The sequence below is a fragment of the Falco rusticolus genome, chromosome 4, assembly GCF_015220075.1.
Source record: "Falco rusticolus isolate bFalRus1 chromosome 4, bFalRus1.pri, whole genome shotgun sequence".
NCBI lineage: Eukaryota > Metazoa > Chordata > Aves > Falconiformes > Falconidae > Falco > Falco rusticolus.
The window spans coordinates 44,400,857-44,426,412 of NC_051190.1; the positions used below are offsets into that span (position 1 = coordinate 44,400,857).

At 66.2% G+C, this 25,556-nt stretch overlaps 3 protein-coding genes across 5 annotated transcripts; 1 reads left to right on the forward strand and 2 right to left on the reverse strand.

Annotated features, from left to right (window-relative positions):
- Positions 1–46: 46 nt before the first annotated feature.
- NR2F6 (nuclear receptor subfamily 2 group F member 6) lies at positions 47–8,575 on the reverse strand. The gene is made up of 4 exons (XM_037383583.1): positions 7,759–8,575; positions 4,023–4,117; positions 2,216–2,740; positions 47–1,690 (listed from the first exon to the last, which is right to left on the reverse strand). The coding sequence occupies exons 1-4, from the start codon at positions 8,001–8,003 to the stop codon at positions 1,416–1,418; spliced, it is 1,140 nt and encodes a 379-aa protein (XP_037239480.1). The 5' UTR covers positions 8,004–8,575; the 3' UTR covers positions 47–1,415.
- A 5,945-nt stretch (positions 8,576–14,520) lies between these two features.
- Positions 14,521–19,406, reverse strand: USHBP1 (USH1 protein network component harmonin binding protein 1). The gene is made up of 14 exons (XM_037383544.1): positions 18,578–19,406; positions 18,396–18,496; positions 18,066–18,193; positions 17,772–17,993; positions 17,563–17,673; positions 17,321–17,442; positions 17,071–17,211; positions 16,917–16,999; positions 16,437–16,572; positions 16,112–16,349; positions 15,732–15,923; positions 15,554–15,645; positions 15,336–15,458; positions 14,521–14,789 (listed from the first exon to the last, which is right to left on the reverse strand). Exons 1-14 carry the CDS (start codon positions 18,823–18,825, stop codon positions 14,618–14,620), a joined length of 2,109 nt encoding a protein of 702 aa, XP_037239441.1. The 5' UTR covers positions 18,826–19,406; the 3' UTR covers positions 14,521–14,617.
- A 1,666-nt stretch (positions 19,407–21,072) lies between these two features.
- On the forward strand, positions 21,073–23,969 carry BABAM1 (BRISC and BRCA1 A complex member 1). 3 transcript variants are annotated; one of them, XM_037383596.1, is made up of 9 exons: positions 21,073–21,187; positions 21,679–22,013; positions 22,099–22,157; positions 22,266–22,386; positions 22,454–22,532; positions 23,000–23,024; positions 23,261–23,390; positions 23,506–23,592; positions 23,683–23,969. In XM_037383596.1, the coding sequence occupies exons 2-9, from the start codon at positions 21,720–21,722 to the stop codon at positions 23,881–23,883; spliced, it is 996 nt and encodes a 331-aa protein (XP_037239493.1). In that variant the 5' UTR covers positions 21,073–21,187; positions 21,679–21,719; the 3' UTR covers positions 23,884–23,969. The 3 variants fall into 3 exon arrangements, with proteins under 3 accessions (XP_037239493.1, XP_037239495.1, XP_037239494.1); XM_037383598.1 differs by having other exon boundaries at positions 21,172–21,187; positions 21,695–22,013; XM_037383597.1 differs by lacking the exon at positions 21,073–21,187 and adding an exon at positions 21,195–21,216.
- Positions 23,970–25,556: the final 1,587 nt, after the last annotated feature.

The following is a 25,556-nucleotide window of genomic DNA, read 5'->3' on the forward strand; positions in this document are numbered from 1 at the left end:
AGCATCTCCACAGGATAAGCCCCTTTTCCTACTCACAGCAGATCCCTGGCGTTGTAAGAAACATCTTTTATTGACTTCAGTTAATTTGTTTAGTATCATTGAACAAGGATTATATTTTCAGTGAATCAATCTAAATGACAAATCCCTGGCTAATCCTGCCTCCGTCTGTTTGCACGGTGGATACCCCTGAGAAGCAGAGCCCAGGGGACAACCCTTGGGCACCTGATCCCAGGCTGGCGGCACCGCTGGCACAGGATCAGAGGCCACAGGGCATCCCTCGTCCCTCCAGGGTGGCTCTGCCCCTCGTGTGGCCCCTCCTCTGGCACGGCTTAGCCCTGGGGACAAGGACCCCCACACACCAGCATCACCTCTTTCCAGCCTGATTCTGTTCCCCAGCCCCCTCCAGCATCTCTCCCCCAAACCTGGCTTACAAAAAATAATGAGGCACAGGAACATAGTGAGCGTGGGGAGGGGGATGCTGGCAACCACCCACCAGCATGAGGATGGTGGTAGGTGCTGGATCTGGCCTGGAGAGGGGGCAAAGCACCAAGCAAGACAGTGAGGAATGAGCCTGGGGAGAAGGGCTGGGTGCTGTGCAGCACCCAAAAAAGACCCCTTGGTTTGCATCCTGCATGGTGCATGGCCCCTGTCAGCCATCCCCAGCCCCTCCCCGTGCCCCAGCAGTGGAGATGCTTCAGTGGAAAGTGCAGGGGGGCACTGGAACCACGTGGGGACAAGATCTGTCCCCAAAAAAGGGCTGCTGCAAGCTTGGTGCTTCAGTCCTTGAAGCTGGATATGGCCCAGGTGGGCAGGGGCAGCCCCTGGGCAGGGACAAAGGGGCTTTACAATGACCCTTTTGCCATGATTGCCAGGACAGGGAGGGGGACAGAGCCAGGGGTCCCCACAACTGGACCCTGCAGAAGATGGCTCTGCACAGCTGGGGTTCCACCACGCTTCAGCCTGGCTGGTCCCATGCCTCCCATCACCTGTCCCAGCCTCCTGTCATCTGGAATTCAGATTCAGAGGGGGCAGCAGAGGACGGCACCCCCCTCCCCAGGCTCCAGCCTGGCTCCAATGCAGGGACAGAGCCAAGGACCAGCCCCCAGGATGCTCCAAGGTTCCCAGGGGGGACTGGGGGTCCGAGGAGCTCCACTTCACAGAGGTACAGAAGAGTTCGGTGTGTGACAGCGGTGGCACGGCCAGTACCTTGGGGTTCAGGAGGACAATGCCATGCCCCCACCGCTTCTGGAGGGCGCAGCCCCTGCCACTGTGGCAGACAGACGAGCTACAAGGCGGCTGCAGGGTGGGGGCCAGCACAGTTCGGGGCTCCCCGGGGACGGTACCGTCTCAGGGTGCTGGAGGGAATCCAGGTCTGGCTGCTGGGTGTCCCCAGGGTGGGGGACAGGCTCCGTCCCTTACTGCCCTGTCCCGTAGGGCCAGTTGAAGGTGCTCCCAGACAGCAGCATGTCCCTGATTAGTGTTTCGATGGGCGTCTTCCCCACCAGCCTCATGAAGAAGAGCTGGGAGATGAGGGCGGCCGGCACGGCGCGGAGAGCCGGCAGTCGCAGTAGGAGCCGGCCGAAGCGCTGGGGCTGCGAGGGGTACTGCGAGCGCACGTACTCGGTCAGCGCCACCTGCGCCTTCTCCTGCAAGCTCTCCACGTGCGCCGGGTCCGAGAGGCCACAGGCATCTGTCAGAGGGATGGAATGGAGAGGAGTCAGTGGTCAGAGCCCCCCAGTACCCCCAGCGAGACCCCCCCCCTCCCTCAACCGCCTGCCACGGTTGCATTCCTGCCCTTGCCAAATTAGGGGATGCAGCCGCACGGTGCAAAAGCACGGCTTGGACCGCTCTGCCTGCAAAGAGCTGCTGCAGGCTCGTCCCCGCCAGTCAGGACTGGGCACCTCTGTGGAATGAGATGAGCATGGACAGAAGGATGGGGCTCCCCAAGACCCTCCCAAGCAAGGGGGTTTGTTCCTGTAGGTCTCATTCCCATTGCCCCACGAAGCTCATCCCTGCACCCAGATGGACAAGCTGGGATGCTGCACACCACGGTGGTGAAGCGCCAGGGCACAGGGACTCTGCCACCGCCCCCAAGAGCCACCTGATGCTCTCTGGACCCCAAACCCCCAGGGAAATGGGGGGCAGAGGCTCCCTGGGCGCTCATTGCTCTGTGGGGTGGGGATGGGGACAAGGCCCGCTCACGGCACCAACCTACCGGGCGTGAAGAGCGCAATGGCTTTCAGGCAGCTGTACTCGGCCGAGTCTACCTGGAGCCGGTTGAGCTTCTCCACCTGATCCTGAAAGATGCGGATCTGGTCCATGAAGGAGACAACGCGGTCGGCTGACATGGGGGAGGCGTGGAAGCCGGCAGCCGCCAGCAGTGGAGCCATGTGCAACGGCAGCGCTGACTGCGCCGCATTGAGGACGAAGAGCTCGCTCCAGCTGAGCCGTAGCAGGGCCACTTGGTCGGAGACAGGCAGCTCAGGGAAGAAGGGGATGTTCCGGGCCCATTCCACTGTGCTGAAGAGGAGGCGGGCGGCCAGCTCGCAGATGTTGTCGATGCCCATGACGCTGCCCTGCTGTGCGTACTGTGAGCCATAGCGGGCGGCAGGGTAGGGCTCAGCCCGCAGCAGCTGTGAGATGAGCTCCGACACCGGCTGCCCATTGAAGTATTCCCCACTGGGCAAGGCGTTGGGGCTGGTGCTGGAGTGGGTGGGGGGGATCCGGCCCCGCTGCACAGCTGGGGGGAAGGAGAGGAGGTGTCTGCCTGCTTCTGTATCCTGCCGCATCCCCCATCCTGCTCCCGGGGGGCAGAGGGACCCCCAGGCAGGATGGGGATGCTCCCACCACCCACCCTGCATCCCGGCATCCCCAGCAGTGCCAGATCCTGCCACCCCACGGAACAATGGGCAGCTTTCAGGCGCTTGGGGAGAGGGAGGTGGTGCGTGCCACACACTGCACCCGCCGGCAAGCTGCCTGCACGAGCTGCGCTAATCTATTTAGCATCCCAGTGATTCACCAGCAACTCCCAGGCTGCCGGCGCTGCAGCTTGGCCATGGCCTCCAACCAGCAGCTGGGCTGGGACAGCATCCGTGCCGCCGCCTCCTCTGCAAGGACCCATGGCTACGACCGTGCTGTGCCAGACCAGGTGCCCTGCCGGCATCACGGCCCCCTGTGCCGCCTGCAGTGGAGCAAGGCAATTGCTACCCAAGGTCATCGCATGGCAGCAATCATTTATTTGCAAATAAAACGTCCATCTTGGAAGCATCGTTAACCCCGGGTCACTCCCCCTCCTAATTGCATTCAGGGAGAGCCATTTTTCAGCTCCCCCCCTCTCCCATTAGCGCCCACTATTTGCTCAGTCCCTAGTAATTAATTTATGGGCTGTTCATGAGCCACTTAAATGAGAGCTCTAAATCATGCTAAGTGGCAATAATGCCATCTCGACTCCTCTGGAAAGGAGGGAATTACTGTCCTGCTTCCAGTATCCTTCCCTCCTTGCTCCTCACATTAATGCCACCTGCCGCCGAGCAGCCTCGGCACCTCGGCAGAGCCCGCGCCAAGCCCCAGCGCAGCCCCAGCACCTCCATCAGCATCCCGTAACAGGGATCGGAGATTTCGGGTTAAACCCTTCATGCCATTTGCAGCAGTCTGGGAAACATTTGGGGTTTACGCCCCTGGGCAAGGGGGAGTGAGCAGAAAGCAGCCAGGTGACCCTGTGGGAGCTGGTCCCAGCTCACCACCACCGTGCCTGGGGCACCAGGGCTGTCCTGGCTCCAGGTGTGCCACCTTATCAGCAAAAACCTCTGGCTTTTCCAAACAAACACCACCTGTGCTGCCGGCACCAAGGGCAATTCAAGGAGGAAAAAAAAAGAGAAAAAAAAAAAAAGGGGGCAAATGTGGCATTTTGCTGCTAACAGCGTTCCTGGAGAGATGGGAGAGCACCCGGCAGCACCAGGAGCAGAGCAGGCACTGGCAGCACCCAGACCCCTCAGGAACCGTCGCCGTGGCACTGGCATTACCTTCCTTCCTCATCCCCACGCGGAAACACTTCTTCAGGCGGCAGTACTGGCATTGGTTGCGGTGGTGCTGGTCAATCTGGCAATCACGGTTGGACCTGCAGGCAGGATCGGGCAGATGAGGTGCTGGGGAAGAGTTACGCAATGCTGCCGGGGGTCCCTGAGCCCCACCGAGCTGCTCTGCCACCCATCTCCCCACCGCCCTCGGGCAAAGCCCTTCACCTCCGAGCATGGCCCCCTCCTCACCGGCCGTGGCCGTGCCACACCAGCCCCTGGCACGCAGGCACTTGGATGCTATAGAAACAGCGATTTCCTACCGCTGGCGCTGCTGGTTTGTGCTGCCAGCGATGTCCGATCCTGGCAAGGCCCCCGTGGTCCCATCCTGGGGGATATGTCGGGATGGGTGCCAGGGAACAATGCCCCGTGTCCTGGCACAAGGCAGGGAAGTGGTGGAGCAGCTCCTGGCCTCACTGCCCAACTTGCAAGGAATTTTGAGGAATTTCAACTATTTCCTACAAGGCTGCCCCTGCAGCGCTGAGGCTGTGACCCCTTGGGCACCCAGGCATCCCCCACAGTGGTGGCACAGCCCCGCATCCTCCGTGCTCCGGTCTGGCCTCCACCGACCCCTGCAAACATGGCAAAGCAAAACCCAGCAGCTCTGGCACACATGCCCCCATCCCCAGCGTGGGGTCTGCACCGGCCCAAAGGATGCTTTACCCCTCGAGCGCCCTTGGAGCCTGCAAGAGGGTGATGCCCACCCCCTGGCATGCACGTCCTGCCCTGGGCAAGGAGCTGCGGGCACTGGGAAGCCCTGCACCATGCGGCGGGGCACCGGCCACCACCAAAGCCAGCCACCTACCTCTGCTCCCACAGCATCACTGGGAGCAACACGCTGGGACAGGCTGAGGGGGATGCTCCCAAGCAGCATCATTAGCATCCAGCACCTCCCCCCCCCCCCCCCCCCCCCCCCCCCCCCCCCCCCCCCCCGCCGCCCTGATTCCCAGGGGGTCCTCGCGCAGCCAAGGGATGCAGCGGGCACGGGTGAAACCGGCGCTTGCACGTCCCACCCAAAGGCTGTCACGGCGAATGGGGAGGGAGGGGGGTTATCGGCTAAACGGCGGTAAATTAAAGCATATAAAGCAGCAGGCAGGAAAGCACTGGCAGGGCCGGGGCAGAGCTTGGCTCTGCCTGGGAATCCTGACATGAATCTCCTCATCCCTACACGACTCCAGAGGCGAGACAGGCAGGGATTCCCACCGTGCTCAAACCGGAATTAATTCACCCTGAACATCACCACTGCGCTTAGCACATTTTAAAACGTGTTGCTGATAAAAAGTTATTCCAGTGGAGAAGTGATAGCTAATCAAAACGTCAGATTACATCTTCATCAGCTGCCTGCGCCTCGGCGGGGGCAAAGCTCCTGGCACCACAGCCGAACCTCCCGGCAGGAGCCCGGCTGACCCTCACCGTGGCCTCTGGGCACCATCCCCCAGCACCAGGAAACCCCCCAGCTCCCAGCAGCTCCTAGCAAGTTTCCCAACTGATAGGCTGCAACGACCTGGGAAACTGTGAGAATACAAAAGGCGTATACTGTGCTAATTATGTAATTAGAACATGTAATTATTTAGTGCAAGAACTAAACTGAATCCAACTCACTTTTAATATTCAAATTAGAGCAATCTTGGCTTGATGCTGCTTTTGACTCCTTGAACAAAGCAGATGCCAGGGCTGCTGGGGAGCATTGTTCCCTGCCCCTCCAACACTTTACTCCCTACTTGGAAAACCAACATTTTTCTATTGCACCAAATCACTTCCCAGCACAAAGAGGGGAAAAAAAAACCCAAAACATTTGAAATAGGTGCCCAGATACCGGTGACAACTGCAGGGTAAAAATCCTGGGTGCTCACAGCCTGGGCAGAGTCGGTTCCTCTCCCAGGGAGCCCTGATTTGGCCTTTCCTTTGTTCCAGGAAACTGGAATTTCTCAAAAGCTGTATGTATTCCCCATCTTCAAATCATTAATCCCAAGCAGCCGCTCGGCTGGGTCTGCCGACGGGATCCTGCTGATGGGATGGGGAAACTGAGGCAGGGTCAGGGGTGATGCACACGCTGCATCCACACGCGCTGCGCCCACGGCAGGTGATGGGGAGGATGCTGCAGGACATGAGGGGCCGGTCACCGACCCCTGCCCCAAGCCAGCAGCTCCAGGGCCCCGCTTCACCGCCACAAGCGGCTGGGCTGACGTCAGCTGGAAGCAGGCAGTGCCGGTGCCAGGAGCTGCCGAGAGAGGAGATGCTGCGCACGGGGGAGGACGAATCTAGGCCGCCCAAACGAGAGCAAGGCAGCTCGGAGACAGTTCCCGCTGCAGAAGCAGCACTGCCCTTTCCCTTCCCGAGCACCTCAGCACCACCAGACGATGCTCAAAGCAGTCGGCCCCCGTCGGATGGGGAGAAGGCGGGATGCGGAGATGGGGTGTCCCGCTCACAGCCCAGCTGTGGGGTGCCCACGGCTGGGAGCCAGGTGCCACCCTCACTGGTTTAGCAAACGCTGCTGGAAGCGCTGGCACATGCACCCAGCCCTGCGAGCAAGCCCCTGTACGCACACCTACACCCCCCAGGGGTCCCCCACATGAGGCAGCCAGCCCGATGCTCATTTTGGGCCCAAGAGAAACTCCAGAGTTATTTGCAGCTCCAAACTTTGCGGGGGGGTCATATCCTGGTCCCGCTGGTGGCCTGGATCTGCCGGCCCGAGCACGGGGCCAGCAGGAGCTGCAGCCCCTCTCCCAGGCAGCCCACCGAGCGGTGCCCGCGGCATGCCGGGCTGTTGACACCTCCGGTTAGATTTATACCGGCTGCCGCACTGGTGCTTTCCCTGGGTGAGCGGCCGTGACCGAAGTGACTCACAACCGTGGCGCGTTTTCAGGCATTAGCCTGGAACGGCAATTAATGCCGGAGCAGAGCCGGGTGATGACGAGGACCTGGACACCGGCTGTGCCCCACGGCCCAGGGGATGCGGCAGCCAGAGCATCCATCCCTCTGGGGCTTTGGGATGCCGCAGGCAGAGAGGCTGCTTATGTGGGGTGCAGAGCATGCAGGGACCCCCGTGTTGTAGTGGAGGACCTGTGCTGCAGTGGAAGATGCTTGTGCTGCACTGGGGGACCCTCGTGCCATACTGGGAAATGCCTGTGCTACACTAGGGGACCCCAGTGCTGTGCTGGGAGATGCCTGTGCTGCACTGGGGAACCCCCGTACTGTACCGGGAGATGCCTGTGCTGTACTGGGGGACCCCTGTGCTGCACTAGGGGACCCCAGTGCCATACTGGGACATGCCTGTGCTGCACTGGGAGATACCTGTGCTACACTGGGGGACCCCAGTGCTGTACTGGGAGATGCCTGTGCTTCACTGAGGGACCCCCGTGCCATACTGGGAGATGCCTGTGCTTCACTGAGGGACCCCCGTGCCATACTGGGAGATGCCTGTGCTGTACTGGGAGACCCTCGTGCTGCACCGGGGCCCCATCAGTGCTGCAGCAGGGCCAGCCTGCAGCCCCAGCAGGGCCAGCGCCGAGCTGCACGGGGGCCGCTGCAGAGCCACGCCAACGACCTGCACCGGGGTCCCCCGGCGACCCGCACCGGGGGGCTCACCCTGAGGACCTGCACCCGTGCCAAGGCTCTGCCCCCTCGGGGGGCTCTGGCCAAGCCCCCCCCCCCCTCCTCCTCCCAGCGTCCCCCCAGCCCCTACCTGCAGGTGTAGCTGAGGTTCCTGCGGATGCTGCGCTTGAAGAAGCTCTTGCAGCCCTCGCAGGTGAAGACCCCGTAGTGCTTCCCGCTGGACTTGTCCCCGCACACCACGCAGTCCACCGGCGCCCCGGCCCGCTCCTCCTCGCCGTGCTCCGCGTCGCTGCCGCCGCCCGCCGGGGACACCGCCTCCTCCCCGCCGCCGCCGCCGCCGTTGGGCTCGCCCCAGCCACCGGCCACCATGGCCATGGCTCCGCGGCCCCGGGGCTCAGCACCGGCCCCGCCGCCGCATGGAGCGGGGCCCGGTGCGCGGCGCCCGGCGCCTCCCGGAACGAGTTAAGCAAGTTTTTTGGGGGGTGGAGGCCGGTTTGGGATTTTTATGTTTTTTTAGGGGTTGAGGGGGGGTTTTGTCCGTCCTCCCCCGCTCTCTCTCCCAGGGCTCCCCCCCCCCGTTAACGGGGGGGCTCCGCGGAAACTTTGCGGCGGCGGGAGCGGGGCGCGGCGCGGCGCATCCCCCCGCGGGGCGCGGCGGCTCCGGGCGCGGCGGCCGCCCCGGGGCTCGGCCGCATGCGGGGGCCGCCGCTGCCCGCCCCCGGTGGCTCCTCCGCTCCGCGGCACCGGCAGGGAAGGAGGAGGAGGAGGAGGAGGCGGCGGCGCTGCCCCGGCCCGCCCTCGCCCCTACGGGCCCCGCCGCCGCCGCCGCTGCATGCAGCCCGGTGCCGGTCCGGGTCCGGCGGGACCCGCTCCGCCGAGCCCCAGGGCTCTCCCCGCCTCCCGCGAAAGAGCAAAGTTCAGCCGCTGCCGCGGTGGCCGCCCTGGATGCTCCTCCCCGTCCTCCTCCCCTTCCGCTCGCCGCCCGCCGGGTCCTGCCCCGGCCCCGGCCCCGCCGCACCGGGCCGCCCCCGCCGCGCCGGGCAGCAGGGGGAGCGGGGGGTGGCTCTGCTGCGCCGCACCGGGGCTGTCCGCAGCGGGGGCGGCCGGGGGCACCCGGCACCGGCTCTGGCAGAGCCGGGCTCGGCCGCGGGCGGGGAGGGCGATGCGGTGCCGCGGGCGGTTTGTCCAGGGGAGGTGGCTGGATGTGCCCCCCGCCCCCAGCCCACCCGCTGCTTTGGAGACCGGAGCCCTTGGCTGGCCCGGGGAGCACCCGGGGGGGCTGCACCGGGACCCCGGGTGCAGGGCCATGGTGTGCCACAGGCTGCGTTTACGGCTGTGGTCACAACTGGGGTCCTTGTGTGTGTGTCCCCAGCAAGTGACCTCTAAGCCACAGGGTGCGGCAACGGGGAAGTCCCCGGGCCAATGGACCACCGAACGCTGCCCTTGGGGATAGGGACCAAGCCCCTGCCTTGCTGCCACCAGCTCGGTGGCTGCAGTGTTTGGCGATGCCATTCGGGGCTGCAGCGGGAGGATGGGAAGCGATTCCCCCATGCCTGGCCCATGGCCAAGCCGCTGGAGTTGGCAATCCCCTCCTCTTGCTGACAGTCCCAGCGGGATCTTTAATTACTGCGAGTGGCACGAGGCTGGGGAGCCTTGTCTCGTGCGTGGCACGAGGGCCGTGGCTGTGCTGGGAGGTGCTCCCGTGGCACCCGGCATCCTTCGGGTACCACCACCCTGCACGTGCCCTGGGCTGGGGCCAAGGGCTGGATGTAGCTGGGGACCGGCCGCCTGCATCCCTGTAGAATTCATTTGTAATGTGGTTAATCAAGTCGGACCCGTAAGAGCTTGGCCAGGCCCGGCAAGAAGGGGTGGGCTGTGGGTGCACGGCACCCACCTGCTGCCACCCCGTTAATCATTAATGAAGAAATGAGCTGTGTGGAAAGGTGCTTGACCCAGGAGAAGCCCTGCGATATCGCCCTGCCTTCGCCTTTCACCCAGGGGGCAAACTCTCCTCCTGGCCATGCCACAGCGGCCCCGGCGTCTCCCGGCATCATGCCTTTCACCTTGACTTCAGGGGCAAAGTCTGGCAGGCAGGACATGGAGCTGGGGCACGGGTGGCCTGGGTGCCCCCCACACACCCCTGCCCCCCATGGCATGCCCTGTCCCCATGGGGGACCCCACGCCACGATCCCGCTTGGGCCGGGTGAGGATGCTGATGCTGAGCGAAGCGGCCAGCAATGCCCACACTGCAGGGATGGGCTCGGACTGAGCGCTGCCAGGACCTTCGTGGCGCCTCACACTGCCATCCTTGGCATTCCCAACCCACGGAGCGGGGCTGGTGTCTCCATCAGGGTTAAGGGAAAGCTGAAGCAAAGTGGGCTGGATATAAAAAGCCCCAGCAAAGCACCGAGCCTGGAGTCGGGGCGCAGCAGAAGGGATGGATTACAGCTCTGGCCATAAATAAAACCTCCATTTCCTCCTGTCTGGAGGGATCTCTGCTCACCAGGTACCTGCTAATGCTGCCATGCTGCGATGCCCAGCCAGGGTGATGCTGTGGTCAGGGAGCAATGCCCAGCAGAGCCAGCTGGGAAGGGGCCAGGCCTGGGGGGGTCCCGGTCCGGGCAGGGGGGGTCACCCCCACCTGCAGCCAGCCCTGCTTCTCCTTTCTCTTCTGTCAGGCCGTGATTTATGGCCCTTTCCCTGCCTCTCCCCCGCCTCCTCGCCCCCTGCAAAAAATAATAATCCAGGAACAAAGGAGGAAATTGGATCTTCTCCCCCGCGCGGCTCCCGGCCCCGCGGTGGGAGCCGGGTTTGTTTTGACGTTGGTGTCCAGTTGGCGAAGGCGTTTGATCTCCGGAGGAATTCCTCCTTCCTCGCGCTGCTCCGCTGACTCCACCACACAAAAGGGCCCCTGGGAGCCGGGAGCTGCCGGCGCGTTTCGTGCCGCCCCGACGCCCCCAGGAAGGGTCTGCCATGGCAGAGGCGCCCACTGGGGCTTGGGGAGGTTTCCAGGCTCAGTGTCAGACCCAGCTCCAATGTGGGGATGGGTGGCAGCCGTGTCCCCCCGTTCCCCTACAGCCTTTGGGCTGGAGGACAACTGAGTGACCCTTGCTAAAATTTGCAGGAGCAGTCCTGGGGTTGTGGCTGTGCCAATGGAGAGCTGCGTGCCGGCACCGCCGGAGAGCTGGGTGCCATCACCAATGGAGAGCTGGGTGCCAGCAGCACCAGAGAGCCAGCTGCCGGTGCCACCAGCCCTGACCCAATTCCCAGCATCCTGGTTAGCACTACCATGGGCTGGGCTGCAGGACAGCCATGCCCTCTCCCAAACCCACATGGGAGCTGCCGGCAGTGGTGCTTTCCAGGGGTTTAGGTGGATACCACACTGCCCGTCCATCTGACTGTCCTCCCAGCACACCCCCATGGGGACCCCCACCCCAATGTGGGGCTGTGCGTGGTCCTGTGTGAGCAGAACAGGGGGCTTTAGGTCAATCCCCTGATCTTCAGCCATGGGGCAGGATCTGGCCTTGCTCTGCCCAGGAGCAGCTTGCAGAGCCCCCAGCCTCAGTTTTCCATGAGTCTGAGGGTGCTGAGCCTCGGCTGGGCTCTTCAGCGCTGCATTCCTGAGGGTAGATCCTGCCGGCAGGCGGGCGGGCATGTGTGTGCCTGCTGTGGGAGGCGAGGGCAGGCTGAGCTGCGCCAGAGCCAGCGGGGGGGCCAAGGGGCCCTTGTGGCCAGGGGGGTCCCGACCCTCCCGCAGCGGCCACGGTTGCGCATGACCTTGCAGGGCCGAACCGCGGCCGCACCGCCGCAGGCGAAGGACAAAGGGAGGCCGGGGCTGGCCATGCCATGGCTCTGCGGCTCCCTGGGCAGGGCTGTCCCCAGCCCCTGCACCCCACAGCTGCCCCATGGCACGGCCCTGTGCCCCACGGCTGCACCCATCACGTGCCGCTGCAGCAAACACGCCTCCACGCGTGTGCACGGGGCTGTGTGCCCCGTGCGTGGGAGTGCACACACGTGTGCAAACGGTGGTGGGGGTCACCGCAGGCACACGGGCTCTCTCTCCCCCATGTGCCCCCGACGGCCATCCCATGGAGAAGGGGTTTTGCCCCCCAACCCATGCAGAGGAGGTTTAGCCCCCCCAATGCCACGGTTTTGCCCCCAGCCCCGCAGAGAGGCTGAGGGAGCCCTGACCCTGCTGCCCCTGGCCCCCCTTGCCCCTGGCCCCCCTCTCTGCTGGAGATTGCCGCTCCCTGCCCTGCATTCCCGGGATATCAGATCCCACGCCCCTGGCCCCCACCCAGGCATGGCTGGACTCTCCCTCACCGGAGGGGGGACATGAATCACACACCCTCCCTGCTCCCATGGCTCCCAGCTTCACCCGCTGCCTTCACTCCCATGTCCCCCCCGGCACAGGCTGGCCCCCGCTGGGACACTGTTGCGCAGCCGCCCGGGATCCACTCTGCCAGGGAACAGGGTGCAGTCCTACACCAGGCCCTGTCACCCAAGGGTGCTGGGGGGTGTGTTGCTGCAGCCTTTTGGCTTCCCAGCAGCTTGCACTGCTCCACAGAGGGGAAACTGAGGCAGGGATCAGGCCATCATGAACTGGCATGTGGAGCCCTCCCTGGGGAGCTGCAGGTTTCTGGGTGCATGTGGTGAGCAGTGGGCAAAGCAGGGGGGGTCCACTGCCCATAGCCACCACACTGCGCCGTGCTGTGCTGCACCATGGCAGGCTGTGCCATGTTACACTGTGCTGCACTGTGCCATGCTGAGCCACTGCACCATGCCATGCTTTGCCGTGCTGCACTGTGCCACGCTGTGCCATACTGCACTGTACCGTGCCATGCTGCACCATGCCAGGCTGTGCCATGCTACGCTGTGCCACACTGTGCTGTGCTGCACTGTGCCATGCTGAGCCACTGCACTGTGCCACGCTGTGCCATGCTGCACTGCACCACAATGTGCCATACTGCACCTTGCTGTGCTGTGCTGCACCATGCCACGCTGTGCCATACTGCACTGTGCCATACTGCACTGTGCCATGCTGCACCGCACCATGCCATGCTGTGCAGTACTGCATTGTGCCATGCTGTGCTGTGCTGCACCATGCCATGCTGTGCCACACCATGCCATGCAATGCCATGCCATGCCATGCTGCTCTGTGCTGTGCTGAGCTACACTGTGCCATGCTGTGTTGTGCCGTGTTGTGTCATGCGATGCCAGCAGCCTGGTGGGCAGCATAGTGCTGGGGAGCTCACAGCACTCCGGGCCCTTGGCAGAGTCTCAGGTTGTGCCATGGCAGGGAGCGCGACTGGGCCCAGCACAGTGATGGGAACGGGGAGCCAAGGCCACCTGAGCCACTGGGGACAGTGGGGGTGCTGCAGCCTGGGGCACCCCACTCCTGCCGGTGCCCCTAGGGGGGACCTGCTCTGGCCCTGGGGTCAGCAAGACTCAGCAGGGGGGACCCCTCCAGCCGGGGTGGGGGTGGCAGCAGGTCCCGCCTGCCCTCCCCCTCCTGCCGGCACCCAGGGTCGAAGCCGCCCCGGCTGCCCTGGCCCTTTCATGCGGCCCCGGCTGCCCTGGCCCTTTCATGCGGCTCTCGGTGGAGCCTGACCCTGCACAAAGCCCCCAGGAGTCCATTTGAATCTGAAAAGGGGTCTGAGCTCAGAGCCCTGACCTTCAACCTGCGGGTCAGCCTCTCCACACCACTGCCACCGGCCCCCGCAGCCCCTGCCACCCCCCCTTCCCGAGCCAGGCTGGACCGAGCTGAGCCACGGTCCGAAACACGGCCCGCAGCAGAGCCGGGCAGAGTGGCTGCAGGGAGGGCCAGGGCTTGGGAGCAGGCAGCACCAGCAGCCTCCCCCCTCCCCAGCTCCAGTATCTGGGTGCAGGAACCTGCCCCTCCGTGCTGGGCATGCAGCAGCAACTGCTGCTCCACGGCACTGCTGCGCCTGTTCGGTGCTGGGGCGGCTCCCCAGGGTCCTGGGAAGTTGTCCTTTGATCCAGTCCTGCTGCCTCTGGGGACATGGAGCTGCCCCCCTTTCAGTGGGCTCCTGACTGGTGGGGAGGTGGCGGGGAAAGAGGGCAAGGGCAGCTGGACGGGGTGAGCTGCATCCCTGCATCCCTGCCCTGCATCCCCACATCATTGCATCCCTGCATCGTTTCATCCCTGCATCGTTTCATCCCTGCATCCCCACATCATTGCATGCCTGCATTGTTTCATCCCTGCATCCCCACATCATTGCATCCCTGCTCTACACCCCTGCACCCCTGCATCCCTGCCCTGCAGCTCTGCAGCCCTCTCTCTGCCCTCTCCATCACCACAGCTCTGAATATTGATCCACTGAGCCTTGAACTCTGCTGCAGGATCTCTCCGGGGAGATGCGGGCCTCATTTTAGCCTATATATAGCTCCGTGCCTCAGTTTCCCTCCCACACTGCAGCTGGCTGAGCCCTGGGCTGCCACACAGCCCTATGCAGCCTCCCACCGGAGACCCACACTCAGCCCAGCTCCCACCACCCAAACGTCCCATCGTGCTGGGGTTCAGGCTGCCGGATTTAGCCCCCTGCTCCTGGTGGCAGCCTCCCGGCACAGCCCTGCTGCTGCCCCCGCCCCCCCCCCCCCCCCCCCCCCCGCGCGGCGCGGATGTCCCCGGCGGGGGTCACTGCTTCTCTTCCCTCCTGAATATGCATGGGCCCCTCCGCCACGGCCACCACCATCACCTTTGATCCCACGTCAGGGATAACGAAATGGCTTCATCTGCACTGGGAGATAGTGGGGGTGGCGGGGAAGGGACGGCCTTTGTTCCTGGCCCCGATGGGATGAGCCAAGCCGGGGGGTCTGTCTGCTTGAGCCCCCCGCCCCGGGCCCACAGCCCCCCAAACCTGAACCCCAGTGCATCTGGCTGCGCCGTGAGCATCACTGGTTTATTCTCCCTGAGGATACAGCAAGCGCTTTCCAGCACCGGGGGTCTTGGGGGTGATGGGGGGTCCTCAGATGCATGTCTCGCTGCTGGCCTTCCCCTGCTGCAGGGTCTGCAGCCTGCGGGCCAGCGCCTGTGCCCTCCGGGCATGCTGCCTGCGCAGGGCACCTGCCTGCACCTCCAGGCGCCGCAGCTGGGCCGCCTGCTTCCGCCGGGCACCACGGTATGCTAGGGCCAGCGCGCTGCGGGGACCACGCTCAGCACCCCGGCACAGCGCAAGGCACCCAGGGCACCTGGGGCACCCAGTGGACCCAGGGCATCTGGGGCACCCAGGGCACTTGGGGCACGCAGGGCACCCAGGGACTGTGCGGGCAGGGGGAGTGGGGGCTTGGGGTGTGCAGGAGGGGACAGTACAGCAGGGTGTGCAAGATGGGGCCACGTTTTTGGGGTGTGCAAGAAGGGGTGGCACTTTTGGGGCATGCAGGATGGGGCAGCACATCAGGGATGTGCAAGATGGGACAGCATTTTTGGGGTGTGCAGGGAGGGACTGTGTTTTTGGGTGTGCAGGGAGAAGGGACCGGTTTTGGAGCATGGAGGTAGGGACCACACATTGGGGGGGTGCAAGAAGGGATCGTGCTTTTGGGGTGCGCCGGAAGGGATGGTGCATCTGGGGCAAGCAGGGGTGGGTGTGCAGCCGGGGCATGCATGAAGGACTGCGGTTTTGGGGCGTGCGGGGAGACGTTGCACCCAACACCTGCCCAGCAGAGAAGTGGGTGCCTCCTGCCCACCTGTGAGCATGGAAGAAGTCTGCGGTGACAGTGACGCACTGTGCCTGCTGCGCACGGCTGACGGCGCTGCTCTGCTCCAGGGACAGCACCAGGGCCTGCGCCCGGGCACGCAGCTCTTGCGCCCTGGGGACACCCGCATGGCAGCCAGCCCGGCATGCTGCCCCGCAGCCGCATGGCTACCCAGCGTGATGCCATGGCACGCTGGGGAGGTCTCTTACCGAGCCAGGGTGCGGAGCAACTCTTCCCCCATCTTCTCCCGGTCCAGAGGGTGCTGGGGAGCCGCGGCTCCCACCCGGCTGGTTTGGGCATCCTGCAAAGGTTGGGTGTGGGTCCCATCCCTGGGGAGATGCCTGACCCTGGGGAGGGTCCCCATGGGGAGGTGGGAGCAATCCTTACCTCCTCGCTGCTGCTGGAGCTGCTGGGGGGGCTGGGGGGGTGACCGGAGGCCCCATCCCGCTCCCATTCCAGGTGCTGGAGCACCAGGCGCAGTGCAGCCTCCCGTGGCCCCTGCCCAGTTGCCACCACCTCCAGGCCCCGCTTCTCCCTCTCCACCAGCTGCAGCTGTGTCTTCAGGTCAGCCATGGCCTCCTGGCAGGGCAGTGGCATCACCAGCAGGGCAGAGGAAACTGAGGCACAGCCCCATTCCCTAGCTCCACTCCGTCCTGCCATGCATCAGCCCCCACCCTTCTCCCAGCTGCTCTGCTCAAAGCCTGGACCCGGCGGGGAGCTGGGGAAGAACCCAGTCACCCAGTTTCCCCCAGCTCCCCACATCCCACCTTGAGCATTGCCAAGTCCCGCAGCAGCTCCGCTTTCTCCAGCCGCCTCCAGCCAGGCAGGAGATCCCTGGCATCCTGCAGCGCCTGCTCAGCCCGGGCTCGGGCGTCTTCACTGCGGTGGGTGCTGGTGGGTGCCGGGGTGTTGTGCAGGGATGCCTCCACGGCCGCCTGCTCCGTGCGCAGCCGGCGGATGTGCTCCCGCAGGGCCCCCTCCTCCATCCCGTGGGGTGCTGGGATGCTGTGGGGAAGGGCAGGTGGCTGGGGTGGGGGCGATGCCACCCCCGGGGACAGCTCAGCCCTGGCCCGGTATTGTGCCTCCCGGTACCTCTGCAGCCCGGGGAAGCCGCTGTCCCTGCTCTCCTCCTGGTTCTCCGGCTCCCCACGGCCTGGGGACTGTGGCCCCTCTGTCGGCATGGGGCTGGACCCCCATCCATGCCCGGGGCTCTGTTCCCCCACAGCTCCTAGGCACAGGGCAGGCAGCGTTCAGGCAGGTGCCCCTCACCAGTGCGTGCCCACAGGGGCTGTGCTGGGGACTGGGGTGCCCCAGCATCCTTCCTACACCCCCTGATACCCACTTTGCATCTGCCAGCACCCCCCAGCACCTTCCTTGCATCTCCTCAGTATCTCCCCTCATCCTCCCTGCATCCCCCCAACATGATACCCCACCAGTATCCCTCTGCACCCCTCCTACATCCCCTCTGCATCCCCTGATATCCCCCAGCACCTCTTGCACACCCCCCAGCATCCTCCCCATAAACTCCCCAGCCTCCTGCCTGCCCCCACAGCCCCCTGGGCTGGCACTCACCACCATGGGCACCATCCTCCTCGCGGCCCAGCTTTGCCCGCATCAGGTCAAGGAGGGCAGCATAGGCCCCCCCACAGCGCTCGCTGCAGGGAGAGGGGCTCAGCATGGCACTGCAGGCCGTCCCCCCCCTCCCCGTCCCTGTCCCCGTGCCCACCTGCAGCGCAGGGCCAGGCGCAGGGCTGTGCTGCGGGACTCGTGCTGGCCCAGCACCATGCTGAGCCGCTCAGCATCGCTCTTGCAGTCTTGCAACGCAGCCGCCAGCTGCCGGTTCACCTCCTGCAGCCTCCCCAGGCACCTGGGCAATGCCGGTGCCCACCGTTAACTGTGCAGCCGGGGCCCAGGGCTGTGCCTCAGTTTCCCCACCGGTGAGGGCTCAGCAGCCCCTGGGGCCCGGGGGGACTCACCCCTGTAGCTGCTGCACCTGCTCCTCCTGCTCCCGGCTGGCACCCTCCGAGGGCTGGGGGGAGAGGGGGCTGTGGGGCTGGGCGCCGTGGGGCTGAGCGCCATGGCTGCACTGGGACAAGTCCTGCAGAGGGGACAGGCAGAGCCCAGCACTGGGGCAGGCAGAGCCCTGTGCCAGGGCAGGATGCCACCCACCAAGCTCCCCCTGTGCTGCGGCTGAAGCCCACCCTGGAGCTGCACTCACCTGGGGCAGCTGGGGGTCCCCCTGCCCTGGGGGGCTGCTGAGCCTGGGGGTGTCACTGCCAGAGCCCCCCGGCTCCTCCAGCCTGGACAGAGCATCCCGCAGGTCCCGGACCTGCGCCAAGCACAAGGGTGAGCCCTGGGGGCTGCTCCAGTGGCACCCCAGGGGTGACCGAGGGCAGTGCCCCCCCCCGCCATGCCCCCAGCACCCACCTTCCCCTGCAGCCGGTCGCGCTCCCCCTGCAGCACCCGCAGTGATGCCATGGCCTGGCTCAGCTCCTCATCCCGGCGCCCCAGGGCTGCCTGCAGCGCCGCGTTCCTCGCTGCTGCCACTGCCATCTCCTCCACCAGCAGCCCCTCACCCGCTCCCGCCGCTGGGCATCGGCGTGTCACCCTCCCGGCCCAGACCGGTGGCTGGTCCAGCTCCTCCAGGCTCTGGGGACACAGGGCTGGTCAGCTGGTGCCCATCCCCTTGGCATCTGGGCTGACCATACCGGTGGGGCTCACCTTGGCCACTCGCGCCCACTCCTCACCCAGTACAGGCTGCGCTGGTGCCCGCCGGTGCCGGGAGAAGACGGTGCGCTCCAGCGAGCTGACAGTGTGCTGCAGGTCTGCGAAGAGGTCGGGCCCGTGGGCTGGGGAGGGGGAGCACAGCTGGGGTCAGGTCAGTGGCACAGCATGGCACAGCATGGCACAGCATGGCATGGCACAGCATCACATGGTATGGCATGCAGCATGGCATGGACATGGCACGGCACAGGCGTGGCATGGCACGGCATGCAGCATGGCATGGCATGGCACGGCACAGCATGGTGTGGCACAGCATGGTACACCCACCTTCCAGACCGGTGGCAGCGCTGAGTGTGCCATTGAGGCCCCGGGGCTGTGGGCTGGCAGCGGGGAGGCTGGCGGTGCCCTCCCAGCCCTCCTCATCCTCCCTGCGGGGCGGTGAAGGCCAGAGATGGCAGGGGCCAGGCAGTGACACCCCCCGGTGCCCCACAGCCGCCGTGTCCCTGTACCTGCCCGTGCGGTGCTGCAGCTGCTCAGCCCTCTGGTGCAGCCGGGCCACCGTGGCCAGCAGCCTGGCGATGCGCTCCTCATAGTGCAGGATGCCCTCAGTGTCCCCTGCCATGTCCTCATCGTCATCTTCATCCTCATCATCCTCATCTTCATCCTCGACTTTCTCCTCCTCCTCCTCCTCCTCAGCCGGTGGGGGCTGCGGACACTGTGTCTGCCCATCCCGGCCCTGGCCGGCACCCGGGGACATAGGGGCTGACACCCGGCGGGATTTGCCGGGATGGGGATGGGTTTTTGGCCACCAGCCCACTGGCCACAGCGCCTCACCCCAGCGCCCAGTGCCTGGGCTGGGCAGGACCCGGCACCGCTGCCCCACCGCGCCCCACCGCGCCCCACCGCGCCTCACCGTGCCCCACCGTGCCAGGGATGCCCATAGTCAGGGGATGCCTGTGGTGGGGCGTGAGGAGACCCCCCATGTGGGACCAACGCCTGGCAGCACCCATCCCATGGGACACCCCACTTGCCTTCTCCATCCCGTCCTGTGGCGGCTGTTGCCCGCACCGGGGGGCTCACCCCACTCCCACACCGGGTGTCCCCACGTTGTGGCTGCGTCACTGGCCCCTGCCCGGCCTTGGGCCTGGTTCCTGCCGAGATTTCCTCTTCCTCGGCAGCCCCGGTGCGGCCTCTTGCACTTAACCATTGCGCTGCCCCGCGCCGGGGGGGACAGAGCCACCTCAGGGGGCTCTGCCCCCCAAACCCCTCCCTCCCTGCTCTGCCCCACGGCACCTCAGCCCGACACTGGACCCTCGCCATGTGCCTGGGCTCCTTCGTGCCCAGGTGGGAGGATGCACCCAGCTTTGCACCCTTGAGCATCTCTTGGAGGTTGGGGGTGGGGGGCCAGAACATTTGGGGGACTCATGAGCATTTTGGGTGCTAAGAGGCATTGCATGGGGTGCTGGGGGGTGCAGGGTCGGGGGGGAGCCAGCCCCGGGGTGCTGTGGGCAGTGCATGGGTGTTTATGTGCGGGAGGGTGTTTTTTGGGGTGCAGAGGGGTGCTGCAGGGTGCAGGAGGGGCAGCATGGGGGTGCTGGAGAGTCCTGCCTGGGTGTTCAGAGCGCTGGGACAGAGTGTGGGTAGCTGGGGTGCAGGGGGGTGTGCACGGGTGCAGCAGGGTGTGCAAGGGTGCAGGGGTGCAGGGGGCAGTTCATAGGTGCAGGGGTGTGTGTGTATTTGGGGTGCAGGGGGTGGTGCTCAGGGTGCAGGGGTGCATAGGGGTGTGTGCGTGGATATTTGGGGTGCAGGGCTGTGCATGGGTGCAGGGGTGTGCGTGGATATTTGGGGTGGGGGGCTGTGCATGGGTGTGAGGGTGTGCGTGGATATTTGGGGTGGGGGGCTGTGCATGGGTGTGAGGGTGTGTGTGGATATTTGGGGTGGGGGGCTGTGCATGGGTGCGGGGGTGTGCGTGGATATTTGGGGTGGGGGGCTGTGCATGGGTGCGGGGGTGTGCGTGGATATTTGGGGTGGGGGGCTGTGCATGGGTGCGGGGGTGTGCGTGGATATTTGGGGTGGGGGGCTGTGCATGGGTGAGGGGGGGTGCGTGGATATTTGGGGTGTGGGGGGCTGTGCAAGGGTGCGGGGGTGTGCGTGGATATTTGGGGTGTGGGGGGCTGTGCAAGGGTGCGGGGGTGTGCGTGGACATTTGGGGGGGGCTGTGCAAGGGTGCGGGGGTGTGCGTGGATATTTGGGGTGGGGGGCTGTGCAAGGGTGCGGGGGTGTGCGTGGATATTTGGGGTGGGGGGCTGTGCATGGGTGTGAGGGTGTGCGTGGATATTTGGGGTGGGGGGCTGTGCATGGGTGTGAGGGTGTGCGTGGATATTTGGGGGGGGGCTGTGCATGGGTGCAGGGGTGTGCGTGGATATTTGGGGTGGGGGGCTGTGCAAGGGTGCGGGGGTGTGCGTGGATATTTGGGGTGTGGGGGGCTGTGCATGGGTGCGGGGGTGTGCGTGGATATTTGGGGTGGGGGGCTGTGCAAGGGTGCAGGGGTGTGCGTGGATATTTGGGGTGGGGGGCTGTGCATGGGTGAGGGGGGGTGCGTGGATATTTGGGGTGTGGGGGGCTGTGCAAGGGTGCGGGGGTGTGCGTGGATATTTGGGGTGGGGGGCTGTGCATGGGTGAGGGGGGGTGCGTGGATATTTGGGGTGGGGGGCTGTGCATGGGTGAGGGTGTGCGTGGATATTTGGGGTGGGGGGCTGTGCATGGGTGCGGGGGTGTGCGTGGATATTTGGGGGGGGCTGTGCATGGGTGCAGGGGTGTGCGTGGATATTTGGGGTGGGGGGCTGTGCATGGGTGCGGGGGTGTGCGTGGATATTTGGCGTGGGGGGCTGTGCATGGGTGCGGGGGGGTGCGTGGATATTTGGGGTGCAGGGGGTGCAGACGGCGATCAGGGGCGGGGCAGGGTGGTTGGGGTGCCGTGCACGGGCAGTCAGGGTGCCGGGTGCCCCCCTCCCCGTCCCCCCGCGCCCGGGGGACCCCGGGGAACTACAAGTCCCAGCAGCCCCCGCGCGGCGCCGCTTCCGGCCGGTCCCGGACGGGGCTCGTACGGCCGAGAGCGGGTGAGCGCGCGCCCGGGGAGGGGCGCGGGGTACGTGGGCGGGGGGCGCCCGGGGGGGGCGTGGGGTGCAGAGGGGGCGCGGGGACTGTGGGGCGGGGGGCGCCCGGGAAGGTGGGGCGAGGGGTGCAGGGGGCGCACGGGGGGGGCGTGGGCAGGGGACGACCGGGGAGCGTGGGGTGGGCGGTGCACGGGGGTGTGTGTGGGGTGAGGGGTGCGTGGGGTGCACGGGGGGGCCGGGGGCACGTGAGGCAGTGCGCTGGGGGGTGCATAGGCTGGGGGTGCGTGGGGCAGGGGGTGCACAGGGGGGTGTGGGGCAGGGGGTGCGTGGGGCAGGGGGTGCGTGGGGCAGGGGGTGCACAGGGGGGTGTGGGGCAGGGGGTGCGTGGGGCAGGGGGTGCACAGGGGGGTGGGGCAGGGGGCACAAAGGGGGTGAGTGGGGCAGGGGGCGCACAGGGGGTGTGGGCCAGGGTCCAGGGCTCAGGGCTCCCGCAGCGCTGCCACCCCGCAGCCCCCCGGCGCCGGTCCCAGCGGCCATGGAGCGCAGCTGCCTGATGGACACCTCGGAGCCGGGCAGCGCCGCCGAGGAGGAGGAGGAGAAGGTGCCGGAGCCGCGGCCCAGGACCCGCTCCAACCCCGAGGGTGCTGAGGACCGGGCGCTGAGCGCCCAGGCCAGCGTGGGCAACCGCAGCGAGGGGGAGGGCGAGGCGGCCAGCACCGATGACAGCCCCCAGGGCACAGCTGCGCCCGACGGCACCGCCTGGCCTGGCCCCGTGCCCCCCGCCGAGGTCCAGGTCAAGACCCCGCGGGTGAACTGCCCCGAGAAGGTGGTGGGTGTCCATGGGGAGGGTGGCGGGGGGGGCTGCGGGGGCGGTGGGGGGCTGCAGGGGCTCAGCCGCCGTTCCTTTCCCGCAGATCATCTGCCTGGACCTGGCGGAGGAGATGGCGCTGCCCAAGCTGGAGTCCTTCAACGGGTGGGTGCCCGGGGGTGCCCCTGGCTGGGGGACCCCAACTGTGCTCCCCCGCCAGCACGGGGCCGGGGGGGGGCGGTGGTCCCCGCTGAGTTCCAGCCGCTGCCGCAGGTCCAAGACCAACGCGCTGAACATCTCCCAGAAGATGATCGAGATGTTTGTCAGGACGAAGCACAAGATCGACAAGTGCCACGAGTTTGCACTGGTGGTGGTCAACAACGACGCCACGTGGGTGAGTGGGGCCATGGGGATGGGGGCGGGTCTGTGCCCCCCACCCCCCTCACCCCCGCTCCTCTCAGCTCTCAGGGTTCACCTCGGACCCCCGCGAGGTCTGCAGCTGCCTCTACGACCTGGAGACCGTCATCTGCAAGTCATTCAGTATCCCACCGCCTGTGGGGTGGGACGGGGGGCCGGCACCCCCTGAGGGTCCCTGGGGTGCACACGGGGTCCTTGGGGTACACGCAGGGTCCCTTGAGCATCACCAGGGACCCTCCAGGCCTGTTGCCCGCAGCCAGCAGCATCCCCATGGCCTCGCTGGCATCCCCGGCACAGGCAACGGCTGCGGCACGGAGCAGCATCGGTGTCTAGAGGCTGGGGGGTCAAACCAGACCCCTGAATCCCCCCAGGCAGGGTTTAACGCCAGACCCCCCAGCCTCCCCAAACACCCGCTTTCCGGTGTTTTCTCCCCACCCTGGTCCATCCCCCATGCCCGGTGCGCTCACCTCCCCCCGCAGGAGCCCGCTGGGTGCCCCAGTGCCAGCGTGGCCACCGGCTCTGGGCGTGGCACGTCCCTGGGGATGGGCAGGGGTCTGTGTGGTGGGATCGGTCCTTACCTGGGGCTGCAGATCTGGAAGGGCTCTTCAACCTGATGTGAGTATGGCCGGGGGGGGCGGGGGGAGCGGGGCAGCCACCTGGCTATGGGGTTTTGGCTTTGGCATAAAACCGCCGCGAGCCTTTCACCAAACAGCTCCTGGGGTGGGCGCTGCGTCCCCAGTCCTGGTGCAGAGCTGTTGGGTTGTCATTAAGTTTTAATGGGGGGTGGGGGTGGGGTGTCAGTCCATGAGCTGCTGGGTGGGGGTCCCTGAGCCCCTATCCTCCTGGTACAGCCAGCAGAAGATTGAGCTGCCGGTGACAGAGAACATCCAGACCATCCCACCGCCCTATGTGGTGCGGACCATCCTGGTGTTTGGCCGCCCCGGCTGCCAGCCCCAGTTCTCCATGTCGGAGCAGATGAAGGTGGGTGACCCCCCCCCCCGGCTCTGTCCCTCTTCCTGGTGAGCTCGATGGCTCCGGGTCCATTCCGGTGCGTGGAGGAGCCTCCCAGCACCATTCCCGACTTCTCACCCTGCAGAAGATGCTGCAGTGTCCCTACTTCTTCTTCGACGTGGTGTACATCCACAATGGGACGGAGGAGAAGGACGATGAGACGAGCTGGAAGGTAAAGGCGGGACGGGGGGGTCCCCATCACCGCGGTGGTGGTTGGGGGAGCTGTGTGACCCCCTGCCCCCATTGTGTGTCGCCCCCCCAGGAGATGTACAGCTTCTTCAGCAGCCTGGACACCAAAGGCACCAACTACAAGTACGAGGTGTCGCTGGCGGGGCCGGCCGTGGAGCTGCACAACTGCATGGCCAAGCTGCTGGCGCACCCGCTGCAGCGCCCCTTCCAGACGCACGCGGCATACGGGCTCCTGGAGGAGGACGAGCCCCCTGAGATCGAAGCCACAGTCTGAGCCGGGCCCCCCCCCCGGCACCGGGAGCCACGGGTAGCCGTGTGGTGGTGACCTGGCGTGGGGCAAAGAGAGAGGTGTTTGGCTGATGGTGTGTCGCTGGTGATGTGGATCCTGCACCGGGGTTGGAAATGGGTGTGTGTGTGGGGGTGTCAGCCCCATGCCCGCCCCCATGGCTGTGGGGCTGGGGGTCCTGTGCCCGTTGTGCCCTGCAGTGCTGGCGTGGGGAGCCGAGGGGCACCTGCGGGTGCTAGGCCGTGCTGGGGCTCCCCCACTGCAGCAGGGATGGGCACTGGGAGGTGCTGGGCACTGGGAACACTGATGTGGTTACTGGGAGGTGCTGATGCCAGGCTGCTGCTGTAGGACACTGGGAGGTGCTGGTGCAGGACACTGAGGGGGTGCTGGTGCCAGGCACCGGGAGATGCTGGTGGGGTTACTGGGAGGCACTGAAAGATGCTGGTGCAGGACATTGGGAGGTGCCGGTGCTGGGTATTGGGAGATGCTGGTGCAGTTACTGGGTGGCATTGGGCAATGCTGGTGCCGGGCACTGGGAGCACTGGTGCGTGATTACTGGGTGATGCTGGTGCCAGCCACTGGGAGGTGCTGGTGTGGTTACTGGGAGGCGCTGGTGCAGGACCCTGGGCGGTGCCGGTGTGGGCCGCTGGGTGGCGCTGTGGCGTGGCACTGGGAGCTCCGGCCCAGCCCCTCCAGCCGCGGTCGCAGCCGGCTGGGTGGGCGTGGTTGCCCTCAGTCGGCTCCTATTGGCCGCCTCGCCAGCCAATGAGCGGTGGGGTGGCTTGTGCGCGGGGGGTTCAAACAGGCGCTGCGCAGTGCGCATGCGCGGGGCGGCTTGAGCGGCGTGGCGCGAGCCGTAAGGGGGCATGAACCGGTGGGGGGCGGGTACAACGGGGACATTCCACCGTGGGCGGGGGCACCGGCACTGCACCGGGTGGGGGGGGAAATGGGGACATTGCACCGGGGGGGCACCGGCACTGCACCGGGTGGGGGGGAAATGGGGACATTGCACCGGGGGGGGGCACCGGCACTGCACCGGGGGGGGGGGGGGGGAATGGAGACATTGCATCGGGGGGGGCACCGGCACTGCACCGGGGGGGGGGCGGGGAATGGGGACATTGCACCGGGGGGGCGGGCACCGGCATTGCACCGGCGGGGGAAGAACGGGGCGGCAACGTTGCACCGGGGGAAGGTACCGGTGTTGCACCGGGGGGGTACACGGACGCATTGCACTGGCGGGGGGGGGGGGGGGGGGAACATCGCGCTGGGGGAGGGGTGGGGATTGGCACCGGACCGGCATTGACCGGGGTGTGACCGGGACTGGAACACCACGCGGGAAGCCACCGGCATCGTACCGGGGGGACACGGGGACATTGCACCGGGCAGGACATCTCCTTGCACGGGGCGGGGCACGGGTACCAGACCGGCATTGCACCGGGGAGGCGGCGGGGACATTGCACGGGCGGGGGGGGGCGGGCACCGGGGCGGGGGGCATCGGGCGCAGCCTTGCACCGGCGTGGGAGGCGCTTTGCACGGGCGGGGACTCTGCGATACCGGCGTTGCACCGGGCGGGGGGCGCGTTGCACGTGCTGCAACGCGGGGTGCGGTGCGGTGGGGTGTCTGCTTAAGGGTACCCCTGCATGCGCTGCCCCGGGGGGGAT

Excerpts from the sequence above, each read along its gene's own strand:
- USHBP1 (XM_037383544.1), bottom strand. The coding sequence starts at position 18,825 with ATGTCCCCGGGTGCCGGCCAGGGCCGGGATGGGCAGACACAGTGTCCG. Across the intron at positions 15,646-15,731 it reads GCTCCAGCAGCAGCGAGGAG|GATGCCCAAACCAGCCGGGT; the intron begins GTAAGGATTGCT and ends CAACCTTTGCAG. Across the intron at positions 14,790-15,335 it reads GACTTCTTCCATGCTCACAG|CGCGCTGGCCCTAGCATACC; the intron begins GTGGGCAGGAGG and ends TGGTCCCCGCAG.
- BABAM1 (XM_037383596.1), top strand. The coding sequence starts at position 21,720 with ATGGAGCGCAGCTGCCTGATGGACACCTCGGAGCCGGGCAGCGCCGCC. Across the intron at positions 22,014-22,098 it reads TGAACTGCCCCGAGAAGGTG|ATCATCTGCCTGGACCTGGC; the intron begins GTGGGTGTCCAT and ends CCTTTCCCGCAG. Across the intron at positions 23,593-23,682 it reads ACGATGAGACGAGCTGGAAG|GAGATGTACAGCTTCTTCAG; the intron begins GTAAAGGCGGGA and ends TCGCCCCCCCAG.
- NR2F6 (XM_037383583.1), bottom strand. The coding sequence starts at position 8,003 with ATGGCCATGGTGGCCGGTGGCTGGGGCGAGCCCAACGGCGGCGGCGGC. Across the intron at positions 4,118-7,758 it reads AACCTCAGCTACACCTGCAG|GTCCAACCGTGATTGCCAGA; the intron begins GTAGGGGCTGGG and ends TCCTGCCTGCAG. Across the intron at positions 1,691-2,215 it reads CATTGCGCTCTTCACGCCCG|ATGCCTGTGGCCTCTCGGAC; the intron begins GTAGGTTGGTGC and ends TCCCTCTGACAG.